The sequence below is a fragment of the Pleurodeles waltl genome, chromosome 12, assembly GCF_031143425.1.
Source record: "Pleurodeles waltl isolate 20211129_DDA chromosome 12, aPleWal1.hap1.20221129, whole genome shotgun sequence".
Lineage (NCBI taxonomy): Eukaryota > Metazoa > Chordata > Amphibia > Caudata > Salamandridae > Pleurodeles > Pleurodeles waltl.
Genome location: NC_090451.1, coordinates 536,886,371 through 536,902,884, shown reverse-complemented (window position 1 = coordinate 536,902,884; position 16,514 = coordinate 536,886,371). Strand labels below are relative to the sequence as shown.

The 16,514-nt window shown below is 45.5% G+C and overlaps 1 protein-coding gene across 2 annotated transcripts in view; it reads left to right on the top strand.

Moving 5' to 3' along the window:
• GLG1 (golgi glycoprotein 1) overlaps nt 1–16,514 on the top strand; it is a 619,378-nt gene that overhangs the window by 453,778 nt on the left and 149,086 nt on the right. For both annotated transcript variants that reach the window (XM_069217558.1, XM_069217559.1), the window contains exons 18-20: nt 7,064–7,156; nt 7,544–7,681; nt 10,268–10,391. In XM_069217558.1, coding sequence (XP_069073659.1) covers nt 7,064–7,156; nt 7,544–7,681; nt 10,268–10,391 — 355 coding nt within the window. The remainder of the gene's footprint in view (nt 1–7,063; nt 7,157–7,543; nt 7,682–10,267; nt 10,392–16,514) is intronic.

Below are 16,514 nucleotides of genomic sequence, written 5' to 3'. Positions count from 1 at the left end.
ACCCTGCCTTAGGGCTTTTAAGGCCTGCTGTAGGAGTGACTTACATATAATAAGTGCAGTGACTTTGGCATGGCACACAGTGTGTCATGTCGTGTTTTCACTCATGACTTGCACCAGGACACGCAGTATGCCGTGGCAGGCCGTGTGCTATTTGTGTGTGGGTCCTTTATGTTGGCATAAGATATGCTGCAGCCCTTAGGGACCCTCTATAGTTCCCATACCCTAGGCACTCATGGTACCATTTACTAGGACCTTTTAGGGGTGCTAAAGTCCTGTACAAGTTGTAATACATTGTTGTAAAGGGAAGCACACTTCCACTGAGGTCTGGTTAGCAGATCTCAGTTCACTGTCAAAGTTGAAAACTAGAATCTAGTAGCTAAAAAGGGTGCAAAAAATGTATGTGTGGGAGGAGGGTACTGTAACAAAATAAGCAGTTTCCTATACTACTAGTAAAACGTGCAAGACTGCATAGGTGCTCTTTCCTAGAATGGATCTACAACAAATGGTGGTTGAAAGGATCTAGTGGCTGTCAAAGCAAAGGTACAAAAGGAAGCACAATGGCAGAAATTCAAAAATGTGACAGTAGGAAGACCATTCAAGACACCAACTCAGTAGTGACCATTACAACAAATGCATCCCACAAGGGTTGGGGAGCACAAAGACAACCTCAAGGTACGAGGACAATGGAACAAGACAGATTCTTTGAAACACATCAACTACCTGGAAATAAACAGTTTTCCTAGCCCTGAAGGCATTCCAAACACACATCATAGGTCAAACTGTACTACTACAAACCCACAGCACAACAACGATGTTCTACATCACCATACAGGGAGGAACAACATCATTCGTCCTCAGCAGACTAGCCCAAGAGGTAGGGGCGATTCCAAGGAAGATCCCACTGCAAGCTATATATCTATAGGGAAAAGAAAACTGAGGCAGACAAATTGAGTAGACAAAGAAGTTCTCATGAATGGGAGCTAAAACAGGTACTAGAGGAGATCGTCAAGGTCTGGGGAAGACCATAAATAGACCTGTTCACAACAGCAAAAAACACAAAATGCCAATGTTTCGCCTCCAGGTTTTAACACCACCAATAAGAGGTAAATACCCTGTTAATAAACTGGCCAGATATTAGCTTACGCCTTTCCTCCAATACTCCTAATACCAAAGGTGCTTGAGAAAGCCAGACAACAGAAGACAATCTCATTCTCATAGAGTCCCTGTGGGCCAGACAGACTTGGTACTCAGACCTACTGGAAATGTCCAGCAGAACAAGACCTAATGATTCAGGTGAGTGTACCACCAGGAACCAGCAACACTCAGCCTAGCTGCCAGGCTCCTGAAGACTTAAATTCTAAACACCCCCAACTATTACCTAGGACAATTGAGATCCTTAAGGATGCTGGAAAAGGTACTGCAAGGTAATGCTATGCAGCAAAATGGAGAAGATGCATTAACAGGTGCACAAATAAACGTTTGGAGACAAGGACTCTACAGAAAATTTAACATATCAAACTCTATTAGACACCAGAATAACTTTTTCATCCTTAGAAGTACATCTGGCAGCCATAGTGGCCTACAGTAGACACTTCATACAGGAGCTTCTTCACATCCCCATTTGTGAGGCGATTGCTAGAAGGAGCAGAAATAATTGCTTCACCAAGATCAGTTCCAGTGCCTTTATGGAATCTAAACGCCATGCTAATTAAATTGACAAAGCCTTTGAACCTATGCACAAAGCTGATCTAAAATCACTAACACTCAAGACAGCGTTCTAATCTTAATCACATCGCTATGCAGAGTAAGCAAATTGTGACACTAACAATACAGAAACCATACTTTAAAATACACAAGGACAAAGTGGTTCTCAGGACGAATCTACAGTTCTTGCCAAAGGTGGTAACTCATTTTCATATCAAAGTATTTAACTACCTTTATTCTTCAAGGAACCAAAAAGACGCCCAACACTCTTAGGATGCAAGTATGGCTTTACTATCTACAAGAAAGAGTTCCATAAAAGAACTCAGTTGTTAGTCTCATTAGCCAAGTCAGTCAAGGGCTCCCAGGTATCTAAAGGAACTTTCTCAGGATGGATTGGTGAATCAATACAGACTTGCTATGCTTCAGTAGGAATGACACTGTTCGCACTCCCAGGAGCGCATTCAACATGAAAGAAGGGATCAACTCTGGCACTCTATCAAACGCCCAGTGGAGGTACTCTGTGCTGCACCAACACAGACTTCACCACACACATTCACAAAACATTGGGTGGATATCCAAAAGAACAAGAAAGCACAGGTGGGACAAAATACAACATTGGTTTGCTAGGACCTCTTCATTTCATCCCAACCAACCTAGGAGAGGAGATAACGCTATATAATCTGATGCACAGTGTGTGAATTCAGAAAAGGATTCATGCAATAAAACTAAATGGTTAATTGCCAGTAGGAGTAGTTTTACAGCTTCACAAGTTTTCAGGATTCACATGCAACCCACCCACCTCCCAAGAAATGGGAGGGGGAAGCAACAAGTGGAAGGTAAGAAAGAAGTAAACGAGGAAAGTAAGAAAAAAGAATCTAAAAATGGTGACTTTACCTAGGAACATTTGGGGGCACTGTCTGATGTCACACAAGGGGAACGACATACCACTAAATGGTGGTCAATGCCCACAAAAAAAAGGAAAAGCCAATTCCGGGATCAACCAGGGTGGAATAATTCATGGCATGTGAATCCAGAATACACTTCAAGCTGCAAAACTAATCCTACTGGTAAGTAACCATTTCATTACTTTGCATTTCTTCATAATTTTAATGGTGTGGTAGGACTTATTTGAGACTACCACTGTCCCCTGTGAATGAATGTCCCTGTTTTGAAGTGCTGGACCTGCTGTTTGACTAGAGTGAATTAATGTTTTCAGAGGACCATTTGCCATTTCCAAGCAAACCCAGATTTTGACTACCTAGGTCTCTGGTTTTGTCAAGCTCTTAATATTTTTCTTTCATCTTCCTCTCTTCCTTCAACCACTTTTTTCTCTTTCTCTGCCTCCTCCTTTCCTTTTCCCTGCACCTTTCTTTCCTCTACTCACTTCTGCTCCCATCCTTCTCGTCTTCTCCCTATTGCCTCTTCTCTGCCCCACTACTTTCCCTCTTGTGTATGCTCTTCACCACTCCTTTGCCTTGCTCTCCTCCCCCCCCCCAACTCAACAGCCTTACAATCTGCTTCCCATCTTAATCTTTTCTCTATCTTTTGTGTGCATTTTTTTGACCGTTATTCTCCTAATATACCTCCTCCATTTTCTCAAATAATCTTTTCTCAATTCACTACTTCTGATGGATACCTCCAATCTCAGATAATTCAGCTTTTGAATCCCAGAGGCGCAAGACTGTTTCTGGAATTTATTCTTGCAAGAACTCCTAGAAGGAGGTGCCTTCATGCTCCTCCACATCAGCCTGGTCTGCTTTCAGAAGTGACAACATGGTGCTGCATATAGGTGTCAGCCTTGTGTGTTGTCAGTTCCTTTTCCTTGCCCTGCAAGACTTATCTGAGCTCAACTCCCAACTTATCTATTTTTTGTCAAGTTATATTTTTCCTAAATGAAAGTGATCTATGGATGTCTGCCTTGAAAACAACCAGTTTTACATTTCCTTCCTCAGTGCTGACTGACCCCGTTTTATCTACCTAGCTCCTTGCTGGCACCAGGCTGTGCTTTGACTCCTTGGGTACATGCCATGCTGGTTCTGACTGGTTCTTGCCTGTAACAGCTCCAGATGCACCAATTCCAGATCTGGAACAAAGTTAGCCACTTAGCTGCTGGGCCAACAACGTGCTGAGCTCTTGTTCAGCCTAGGGCTCCATAACTCTTTTCCCACATGAGCTATCAAAACCAAATTTGTGTCCTTTTTGCCAGAATCCTGGGGATTGTAAAAGTACCCAGGGTTTGTGGATTCCCCTTGCTGGGGACTGAGAAAATAGGAAAAATGTAGCAACATGTTACAGGCTTGTTTTTTTTTTTTTTTTTTTTTTTTTAAATATATATGGAAAAGTGCTCCAGAAAAAGTGTCTGTTCTTTCCCTAAAAATGGCAGCCACAAACTGTTTGCTGTACTAAAGTCCCCATATCCCCGACTTTCAAGACCATGCAGAGCTGAATCAAAAAAAAAAAAAACTAAGTTTGTACCACAGTTATGGCATTTTTCTAAGAGGTAGCCCATTTTCCCTATTTTTTTGTGCTCTCAACTTCCAGTTTGTGGCGGAAAGCAGTGTGAGACCCTTGAGTGATCAAGAAAAGCTATAGAGTTATGACAAGCAGACAAAATTCCAAATCGCTCAAGGTTTTCCCCAAGGAAAATAACTGAAATAAAGCAATATTCAAATTGAGTAGGAAAAACAGGCATTTGTGACATTTTCATCTGAAACTTTTCGTCACGATGGCTGATTGACAAAAGTATTACATTCTTAAGTCCACTAGATGGTTCTGGTTGTAAGGGTAGGAGTTAGTAGATTCTCCAAGAGCCAAGGTACTCATAGCCAACAACTCAGCTGCACCATACAATGGTTTTTCATTGAGTACCAAGTGTAATCCAATTCTCATAATGAAATAGAGTGAAAAATGGGTATCAAGGAAACTTAAGTATTTCTGAAATGGGCACAATATAGACAGTTAAGGAGCAATGGTTATTTCTACTTCTCTTTATTGGTGTGCTCGTACTAGCATATGATTTAGATGTTTTTTTTCAGAATGCCATCTTTCTTATACACTGGCTTGTATATGAAAGGCACAAATGCAGCAAAATCAAATTGGTACCAACTGATGCAGTTTTTTGACTGACCGTGCACTGACGCCTGCCATCCAGGCTCCAGTGCCAGTGTTCTTCCCCCTAAAAATGAAGTACTCAATTGTAACACAATTGGTACACACTTTAGCTCCCCTCTAAGTCCCTAGTAAATGGTACCTCCTGCTACCTAGGGCATGGGTACAAGAGGGCTGCAGCATATATTATGGCACCCTGCGGAACCCCATACAAATGATGTGCGGACTGCTACTGTAGACTGCGTGACATAGTGAATCGTGTAAAAACTCAACGTGGCACACTCATTGTGTGCCATGCCAAAGTCACTGCATACGATTTATGTAAGTCACCCCTACAGCAGGCCTTAGAGCCCTAATGCAGGGTGTTATATTTTACGTGAGGACGTATATGCATGATCAGCTGTGCCCCTGTAATGTCTAGTTTGATTATTACAGTTAAACAGGGAAGCCATCTTAAGGTATGTACTGGGCACTGGTCATTACAAATTACCCAGCTACATAATGGCTTCGCTGAAAACGTATGGTGTTTGATATCCAACACCCCGTCTTAAACCCATACTGATGCCAGTATTGGATTTATTATGACCTGCACCAAGAGGGCACCTTAGATGTGCCCCTTAAAACCTACTCGTCTTCCAGTGAGAGCTTTTGTTGTCAGAGGCTAGAAACAATGCCTGTTTCGGAGGAAGGTGTTATTACCTCGTCCAGCAGGATGGCTATTAAATCAGCATATCTGGGCTGGAGACTTCAAAGCTTCTGCCGCCTGTTGATATTCGACCCTGGCTTTTCCCAGACCTGGGGAATGCTGTTCCCAGCCCTGAGGCCCATTTGCCTCTAGGACAGGCAGGAAATTAGCTGTGTGGTAGGCACGTTGCATCTCCAGGCTAGAGACACCCCTAAGGTGGGCTGCTTGATGTGCTCCACAAGGAAAGGGTTCCACCATCTTGTTTTTGGTGGAACTGAGAACTCTGGGTCAGGACAATGCCCCCTCCCCACAGGAAGTGGTCATCTAGGGGGTGTAGTCAGCCCAGGGCTAAGTAGCCCATAAGCTATTACTCCACACTCCCCTTAACAAACCTAAATTCAGTATATAGGTGGCCCCCGACACCAAGAACTCAGATTCACCAACTACAAAGAAGAGGAAGCACATAGAAGAGCCGAAGATGCAAGAATTGTGGACTTGGTGCAAAACCCTGCTTGCCTTCTCCTGTCTTGACAATTGCAAAGACCTGACTCATCCTGCAGCTGTGCATCTGCCTAAATCCTTGGAAGACTACCAGCACCTCGCCAACCAGCCAGCATCTCCCTTGGGTAAAGGAGCTATTTCCCTATACCAGCAGACACCGGTTTCAACGTCCTGGTCCCCCATTTTTCTGAAAATCACGTCCACCATGGGAGATTCTCGCTAAGAAATGTATTCAGAATGACCAAGGGTCTGGCTGGTTGACCCATTCAGTTTTTGAGATGCTGTGTCTGCCCGGAGCCTCCCTGCACCAATATCTGGGGTACCACAGCCAGTTGCAAGTACCAAGGCTTGTTTGTGTTCAGCCAGGACACCACTGCTACAAAAACGTACCTGCGCATTGAGTGACTTTGAGAGGGGCCATTGAAACTGTTTGTGGTTCTGAGACCCTCAAGAGCTGAGCCCCCTTTGGGTTCTGCCGGACTGGTCCCTCCAGTCCCTGTTTTGTCCTTTTCATACAGACACTTTTCGCCATTGACTTCAACCAGTAGTGTTCAAGGCTACCTCCGCTGTAAGCCCCTCTGCACCTGGACACACCAGGGCAGGTAAACCCAAGCCCTTGGTACTTCATTGGACCTTGACACCTACTTACCTTACGTCCAGAAGAACAGTCATTTAAGTAGTTTGCAAGTGACTCTATGCAGTGTATGTTTTCACCATAGGATAACATTACAGGGTTGAGGCTCATGCCTCAGATTTGACAGCTGTATTTACTGTACCTTTATAAATTGCTAACTCAAAGTACTTACCTGATCTTGTAGGTCTTGATGTCTGAATTAATATAAAAATGTTATTTTTCTAAATTGGTTTTAAATTTCTTCGAGTGTCATTTATTGACAAACATTTATGAAGAAATTGTGAGTTGGGCTTATGGGGGAAGGAGGTGGGGGCAGGGGGTTTGCTGGGGAGGAACAAGAAAGATGTAGATAACAGTGCCAAGTTGGAATGTCTTTACTCCTGTACAATGCATATTGAATTTTCCTTTCAATGGTACACTTTGCTTTGTAGTCTGAAGACATTCGCCTGGAGCCAGAGTTGTACGAGTCTTGTAAAACTGACATCCACAACCTTTGCCAGAATATACCCTATGGGAATGCTCAGGTAATTTTCACTAACTTCTAACTAGCAGAGCGCAAGCAAATGCATTTGTAAGTCTTCTCTGGACCCTTGAAAGGAAATATGATGAATTCAGGTCTCTTGCCTACACAACCCCATTGCTTCATTTAATTATTCCTAAAACCTTGTTGTCGCTGGTTTCCTTCATTTTTGTAGACTGAAAAGCAAGTACCTTTCTAAACATAACTGCATATTAAGCTGTTACTGGTCCCTATCAAACTAGGCTATGATGTAAATCTTTCTTTTTGGGATTACTTGTATGTATTCTTCCCATTTTGAGACTAAATTCTTCATGTATTGACAGTTGAGAGGGCTTGGGATGCACTCTCATTGTCCTCGGGCTACTACATTCCTTTACCATTGCTTCTACAGATCATAGAATGTCTGAAGGAGAAAAGGACACAGCTGACCCAACGCTGTCATCAGAAAGTATTCAAGCTGCAAGAGAGCGAGATGATGGACCCAGAGCTCGACTACACACTCATGAGAGTTTGTAAACAGATGATCAAGGTGAGGCTGTGCTTGAGGGTTTTTCTTGCGTGTGTTCATAGATTTGGTCTCCACTTTGATATAGCATGACAGTCATGCACAACAGATCCTTCCACTTTTTTCTAGAGAAGCAAAGTAGAGAAAATTGACCTGAACTTGGGGACTATCCAGTGTTAATCTCACACTCAGTTATGGATGAGGAATTCAAGTTGCAATATCCTGGTCAGTGAGGTTTTGGAATCCCACAATACAAGCATTGACTTGAAAATAGATAAGTTTGATGGCATGTGTAGCTGTAGATACACATGCTTTGCATAAGTCCGCAATCTAGTGTTGGGCTCGGAATGTTAAAAGTTGTTTTTCTTCCAAGAAGGTTTTCAATTCACAGGATCGAGTGACTCCTCCTCCTCGGTAATACAGCGCGTGGGCATCTAGTCCTTTGTTAGATTGTTTTCTTTCTGCTGTCTGGTTCGGGCGTGTTTCTTCTCGGTTCGGTATTCTCTGAACTTTTCTCTAATTTTTTATAAACGTCTGTATAGTTTCAATTGAGTTTTCCACTCTTAGTCGGTCCAATTGTAGTCGTCTAGGTCGATTACACACCCTTAGGGCCAACCTTGGCCTTTTTGGGCCTACTTCGACATGTAGTCGAACAATGTTAGGTTGATGGAACGGACTCCGTTTCACATCTGTCCTCGGTGCCACGACACATTTTGTCAAATGGAGATGGCGTCAAAGTCAGCAGAACACACACCAGACATCTTCAGAGAAGAACACGCGCAGGAAGAAATAGGACAGCATGTAGCCATCTTCATTGCAGATTCCGATTCGATTCCAGCTTCCGATATTGAGAGGCAAGATATTCCAGCGGCGCAATAACCAAGTACATCAGCCCCGTCACACCAAAAAAGACAGTTAAAAAGACTCCTGCATCGGCCTTCGGTCCTCCACTGCCTTCCGATCATGGTTGGACCCGAAAAATAACTTCGGATGACCAACCCTCTGGTTTAGCACTGAAACAAGACCAAAGTGCATTCAGAATATACTAAACAGACGGCCACATCTGTTTCGGTACCGAGCTGAAAATCTAATTTTTCCACTTCTGAGCCAAAAAAATTAAAAGCACTCTCAGAGCTGATGTTTTTGGTCAGTCAAGCATTCCGTATCCAAGCCTTTGGAATCAAAAACTGCTGGTAGTAAATATTCTCCAGCTACTGAGGAGTCATTAGAGATACAACCCATATTAGAGGTTATGGACGCTAAACCGCTCAAGATTCATATACACAAAGAAACAGGAAGAATCATAGCCTCTCCTCCTCAAACAATTAAAAATAAAAACTTGTGAGTCTGACACTGCATAAGTGGTGACACTGTGTCACCCTTCTGATCAGAGCTGACACTCTCCTGGAGTAGGCAGACTATGAGGAAAAATAGAGCTGACATGCCTATTTCGCAAGGAGTTGATTTAGATTGAGATATTGTCACATAGGTTCTCATTGTGCTAACGAGGTTACTGGATTTGGGCGGCAGAATCGCATAGATTGTGGGGTACTAAGTACAATTCCACACTGTGACACCTGTTGGCCTTATATGGATTTTCCGGCTAACTACCAGCGCATGGCAAGGAAGACTCCTTAGGGAAATCGTGGTCAATCAGATCTTGTCCCTTTCTCTGTTACGTTAGTCTCTCACAGGCAAATACAACAGAGGCAGAATATAGTTCAGTAAAGTTTATTGAAGTAACTGCCTCTTAGATTAGAAAAAAACAGCATGTATTGCAATAACTAGGATGATAAAACACAATAAGCAAGAGGTTGACAGAGTGAAACACAAAAACAGTCTCACCATACTGTTACTAGGAGTGTTATATAGTTCTACCTACCTACGCTATGTGCAAGTACAGCATAATGAGCCTAATCCGCTCTTCAGGTCTCCCCCTGAGAAAGTATCATACCTGAGTAAGGAAGCCTGTAGTCTAGAAAGAACCCATCCCCATGTAGGTCAATGGTTCGGCAGTCTAGGCGAACAATTGTAGCGAGGCAATCAGCGAGCAGTTGAGGTCATCTGGCTGGAATCTCCCTCTGTGTGTGGGACAAAGGAGTGTTTTTATAATGAAATAGTTGACATTCTAAGAAATGGTCCTCATCTAGGAGTGTATGTTTCTGTGAATGTCGGAGACAAAGCATACCACGTTGGCTATTGCTAGAAAAATAGAACGATGCCAAATAAAATGTAACCGGGCTAAAGTGCACAACGGCAGGCCTAGTTTGCTAAATTAACATGGCTAAAATAGCTATACAACAGTATATGGGTTTCTTGAAGTCTTGCAAGCGTTAAGCCCTCTGACATTACCCAAGTCATCCCAGTTTGGCCATTAGCCTAGATGTGGTGGATTCTGTGTGGGAGCATGCATGTGGAGGATGTGGCTAGAGTATTCACTAGAAAGAGATTCACCAAACGCAAATTGTGTTTATTTTGACATCTGTATTGATAGATTACGGAGGCAACGAGATGCCTGGGCCAAATAACGATTTGTTCATTTGGAAGTTGCATTCTAAATTCTGTCTTGCTATGCTTTAATTATTTTCTGATGTTTTCTCTTTTCCTCAGCGTTTCTGCCCAGATTCAGATCCTAAGAACATATTGCTTTGTCTAAAGCAGAATAAGAACAGTGAAACAATGGACCCCAAGTGTAAGCAAATGATTACGAAACGCCAGATCACCCAGAATGCAGGTATGTGCTTCCTTTGTGCTTTAATGTATTGCTATCCGAAGGGGTAGGGGTGCTAGATGGTTTCCATCATACATTGTTGAATTTTTACCTTGTTGATGTGAATATAGCCAGGCACATTTGACTTGAATTACTAACATTGAAAGCCAAATTGACGCTGTTCTTGTTTGTGAATAGTCACATTGCTTGAGGTATATTATCTGATGGCTACTTCTAACAACACGGATTGTTCACCTTTAGAATATCCTCAGGCACCAGACTAGAGCTGAAGATTTTTCTTAGTGTTTGGCACACTGACAAGTGGTGTGTAAGGAAACTGCTCCCTGTTGCAGTTACCCCTCACTTTTTGCCTGATACTGACTTGACTGAGAAGTGTGCTGGGACCCTGCTAACCAGGCCCCAGCACCAGTGTTTTCACCTAAAATGTACCATTGTTTCCACAATTGGCACACCCTGGCACACAGATAAGTCCCTTGTAAAAGGTACCAGTGGTACCAAGGGCCCTGTGACCAGGGAAGGTCCCTAAGGGCTGCAGCTTATGTTGTGCCACTCTAAGGGACCCCTCACCTAACACATGCACACTGCCATTACAGTTTGTGTGTGTTGGTGGGGAGAAAAAAGGCAAAGTCGACATGGCATCCCCCTCAGGATGCCATGCACACAAAATGCTGCCTGTGGCATAGGTAAGTCAAACCTCTAGTAGGCCTTACAGCCCTAAGGCAGGGTGCACTATACCACAGGTGAGGGCATAGCTGCATGAGCAATATGCCCCTACAGTGTCTAAGTCTATTCTTAGACATTGTCAATACAGGGTGGCCATATTAAGTATATGGTGTGGGAGTTTGTCAAAAACGAACTCCACAGCTCCATAATGGCTACACTGAATACTGGGAAGTTTTGGTATCAAACTTCTAAGAATAATAAACCCACACTGATGCCAGTGTTGGATTTATTAAAAAATGCACATAGAGGGCATCGTAGAGATTCCCCCTGTATTTTACCCAATTGTTCAGTGCAGGACTGACTGGTCTGTGCCAGCCTGCTGCTGGGAGACAAGTTTCTGACCCCATGTGGTGAGGGCCTTTGTGCTCTCTGAGGACAGAAGCAAAAGCCTACTCTGGGTGGAGGTGCTTCACACTTCCCCCCTGCAGGAACTGTAACACCAAGCAGTGAGCCTCAAGGGCCCAGGCTTCACGTTACAATGCCCCAGGACACTCCAGCTAGTGGAGATGCCCGCCCGCTGGACACAGCCCCCACTTTTGGCAGCAAGTCCAGGGGAGATAATGAGAAAAACAAGGAGTCATCATCCACCAGTCAGGTCAGCCCCTAAGGTGTCCTGAGCTGAGGTGACCCCTGCCTTTAGAAATCCTCAGGTCAGCCCCTAAGGTGTCCTGAGCTGAGGTGACCCCCTGCCTTTAGAAATCCTCCATCTTGGTTTCGGATTCCCCCGATAGGGATGTGTAAGGAAATGCCTCCTTGGCATGGTTGCCCCCTGACTTTTTGCCTTTGCTGATGCTATGTTTACAATTGAAAGTGTGCTGAGGCCTGCTAACCAGGCCCCAGCACCAGTGTTCTTTCCCTAACCTGTACTTTTGTATCCACAATTGGCAGACCCTGGCATCCAGATAAGTCCCTTGTAACTGGTACTTCTAGTACCAAGGGCCCTGATGCCAAGGAAGGTCTCTAAGGGCTGCAGCATGTCTTATGCCACCCTGGAGACCTCTCACTCAGCACAGACACACTGCTTGCCAGCTTGTGTGTGCTAGTGAGGACAAAACGAGTAAGTCGACATGGCACTCCCCTCAGGGTGCCATGCCAGCCTCTCACTGCCTATGCAGTATAGGTAAGACACCCCTCTAGCAGGCCTTACAGCCCTAAGGCAGGGTGCACTATACCATAGGTGAGGGTACCAGTGCATGAGCATGGTACCCCTACAGTGTCTAAACAAAACCTTAGACATTGTAAGTGCAGGGTAGCCATAAGAGTATATGGTCTGGGAGTTTGTCAAACACGAACTCCACAGCACCATAATGGCTACACTGAAAACTGGGAAGTTTGGTATCAAACTTCTCAGCACAATAAATGCACACTGATGCCAGTGTACATTTTATTGTAAAATGCACCACAGAGGGCACCTTAGAGGTGCCCCCTGAAACCTGTCCGACTATCTGTGTAGGCTGACTGGTCCCAGCAGCCTGCCACACTAGAGACATGTTGCTGGCCCCATGGGGAGAGTGCCTTTGTCACTCTGAGGCCAGTAACAAAGCCTGCACTGGGTGGAGATGCTAACACCTCCCCCAGGCAGGAGCTGTAACACCTGGCGGTGAGCCTCAAAGGCTCACCCCTTTGTCACAGCCCAGCAGGGCACTCCAGCTTAGTGGAGTTGCCCGCCCCCTCCGGCCACGGCCCCCACTTTTGGCGGCAAGGCTGGAGGGAACAAAGAAAGCAACAAGGAGGAGTCACTGGCCAGTCAGGACAGCCCCTAAGGTGTCCTGAGCTGAAGTGACTCTAACTTTTAGAAATCCTCCATCTTGCAGATGGAGGATTCCCCCAATAGGGTTAGGATTGTGACCCCCTCCCCTTGGGAGGAGGCACAAAGAGGGTGTACCCACCCTCAGGGCTAGTAGCCATTGGCTACTAACCCCCCAGACCTAAACACGCCCTTAAATTTAGTATTTAAGGGCTACCCTGAACCCTAGAAAATCAGATTCCTGCAACTACAAGAAGAAGGACTGCCTAGCTGAAAAACCCCTGCAGAGGAAGACCAGAAGACGACAACTGCCTTGGCTCCAGAAACTCACCGGCCTGTCTCCTGCCTTCCAAAGATCCTGCTCCAGCGACGCCTTCCAAAGGGACCAGCGACCTCGACATCCTCTGAGGACTGCCCCTGCTTCAAAAAGACAAGAAACTCCCGAGGACAGCGGACCTGCTCCAAGAAAAGCTGCAACTTTGTTTCCAGCAGCTTTAAAGAACCCTGCAAGCTCCCCGCAAGAAGCGTGAGACTTGCAACACTGCACCCGGCGACCCCGACTCGGCTGGTGGAGAACCGACACCTCAGGAGGGACCCCAGGACTACTCTGATACTGTGAGTACCAAAACCTGTCCCCCCTGAGCCCCCACAGCGCCGCCTGCAGAGGGAATCCCGAGGCTTCCCCTGACCGCGACTCTTTGAATCCAAAGTCCCGACACCTGGGAGAGACCCTGCACCCGCAGCCCCCAGGACCTGACGGACCGGACTTTCACTGGAGGAGTGACCCCCAGGAGTCCCTCTCCCTTGATCAAGTGGAGGTTTCCCCGAGGAACCCCCCCTTGCCTGCCTGCAGCGCTGAAGAGATCCCTAGATCTCCCATTGACTTCCATTACAAACCCGACGCTTGTTTCTACACTGCACCCGGCCGCCCCCGCGCTGCTGAGGGTGAAATTTCTGTGTGGGCTTGTCCCCCCCCCGGTGCCCTACAAAACCCCCCTGGTCTGCCCTCCGAAGACGCGGGTACTTACCTGCAAGCAGACCGGAACCGGGGCACCCCCTTCTCTCCATTCTAGCCTATGTGTTTTGGGCACCACTTTGAACTCTGCACCTGACCGGCCCTGAGCTGCTGGTGTGGTGACTTTGGGGTTGCTCTGAACCCCCAACGGTGGGCTACCTTGGACCAAGAACTGAACCCTGTAAGTGTCGTACTTACCTGGTAAAACTAACAAAAACTTACCTCCCCCAGGAACTGTGAAAATTGCACTAAGTGTCCACTTTTAAAACAGCTATTTGTCAATAACTTGTAAAGTATACATGCAATTTTTATGATTTGAAGTTCCTAAAGTACTTACCTGCAATACCTTTCGAATGAGATATTACATGTAGAATTTGAACCTATGGTTCTTAAAATAAACTACGAAAAGATATTTTTCTATACAAAAACCTATTGGCTGGATTTGTCTCTGAGTGTGTGTACCTCATTTATTGTCTATGTGTATGTACAACAAATGCTTAACACTACTCCTTGGATAAGCCTACTGCTCGACCACACTACCACAAAATAGAGCATTAGTATTATCTATTTTTACCACTATTTTACCTCTAAGGGGAACCCTTGGACTCTGTGCATGCTATTCCTTACTTTGAAATAGCACATACAGAGCCAACTTCCTACAGGATGTGCGCCCCCTCCCCCGGGGAAGAGGCACTAAGAGGGTGTAGCCATCCTCAAGGACAGTAGCCATTGGCTATTGCCCTCCCAGACCTAAACACAGCCCTAAATTCAGTATTTAGGGGCTCCCCAGAACCTAGGAAACTAGATTCCTGCAACCTGAAGACGAAGGACTGCTGACTTGAAGCTCTGCAGAGAAGACGGAGACACCAACTGCTTTGGCCCCAGCCCTACCGGCCTGTCTCCCCACTTCAAGAAAAACTGCAACAGCGACGCGTCCCCCAGGGTCCAGCAACCTCTGAAGCCTCAGAGGACTATCCTGCATCTAAAAGGACCAAGAAACTCTCAAGGACAGCGGCCCTGTTCCACAAAGACTGAAACTTGCAACAAAGAAACAACTTTTAAAAGAGCCGAACTCCAGTGCAGGAGCGACCCCCAGCCCTCTTCCTAGCCCAGGTGGTGGCTACCCTGAGGAGCCCCCCCCTTGCCTGCCTACATCGCTGAGGAGACCCCTGGGTCTCCCATTGAATCCTATTGCGAACCCGACACCTGTTTGCACTCTGCACCAGCCGCCCCAGTGCCGCTGAGGGTGTACTTTCTGTGCCTGCTTGTTCCACCCCCCCCCCCTCCCGGTGCCCTACAAAACCCCCCTGGTCTGCCCTCTGAAGTCGCGGGTACTTACCTGCTGGCAGACTGGAACCGGGGTACCCCGATTTCCATCGAAGCCTATGCGTTTTGGGCACCACTTTGACCTCTGCACCTGACCGGCCCTGAGCTGCTGGTGTGGTAACTTTGGGGTTGCCTTGAACCCCCAACGGTGGGCTACCTTGGACTCAACTTTGAAACCTGTAAGTGTTGTACTTACCTGTGAAACTAATATTTACTTTCCTCCCCCAGGAACTGTTGATTTTTGCACTGTCCATTTTCAAAATAGCTTATCACCATTTTTGCCAAAACTGTACATGCTATTGTGATTATTCAAAGTTCCTAAGATACCGGAGTGAAATACCTTTCATTTAAAGTATTGTTTGTAAATCTTGAACCTGTGGTTCTTAAACTAAGAAAATATATTTTTCTATATAAAAACCTATTGGCCTGGAATTGTCTGAGTGTGTGTTCCTCCTTTATTGCCCATGTGTGTACAACAAATGCTTAACACTACCCTCTGATAAGCCTACTGTTTGACCACACTACCACAAAATAGAGCATTAGAATTCTCTTTTTGCCACTATCTTACCTCTGCTATTTCTTACTTTGAAATAGTACATACAGAGCCAACTTCCTACATGGTGTCATTAGATAGGCAGTAAGTCTATATCATCCCAGAAGGGACTGAGCGGAGCCACATACAGGTGCCACCCCAAAGCGCTGACTTTGGTTCCCTGCTTCCCATGCCTTGCGATGCAGAGCTGGAGCTGCACTCCCAGTTATATTGGTCTTGCAAATATTTTGAAATTCTCAGTGTGCTAATAAGATGTATTCACACCGAAAATGACAGGCATCAAGAAGTGCTGAGACTGCAAGGAGATGTTTGCACAGACCTGCAGAAGGCATATCTTTGGTGCTCAGGCTCCAGTCAACTCCAAGTTGTATAACAATGTGCCTTCTTGATCTCAACATGATCTGAGACCACAAAGTGAAATGCAGTCGTCAAACACAAGGTGTTTGTTGAAGCATAGTTCACTCCAAGTAGCAGGCTGTCTGTATCGCAAGGTCATGTTAGTGAAAGGCCTATTTCTCACTTGAAATGCTCAAAGTCAAAATCAAAGTCCAAGTGCAAGCATAGGAGAAAAAGCAGAATTCTATCCCATCCAGCCACTCAAAAACACATGAAGGAATGGGGCATTCCAGATAATCGCACCCTTTGAGGTCCCTATTATTCAAGCAGATTTTGCAATTGGTCCTGGTGTGACCAGAATTTTCTGGGTCGTCATTGGCTCTGCAGCAGGTAGAGGCCTGCAAGGAAGCTGTGCTGCAGATTCTT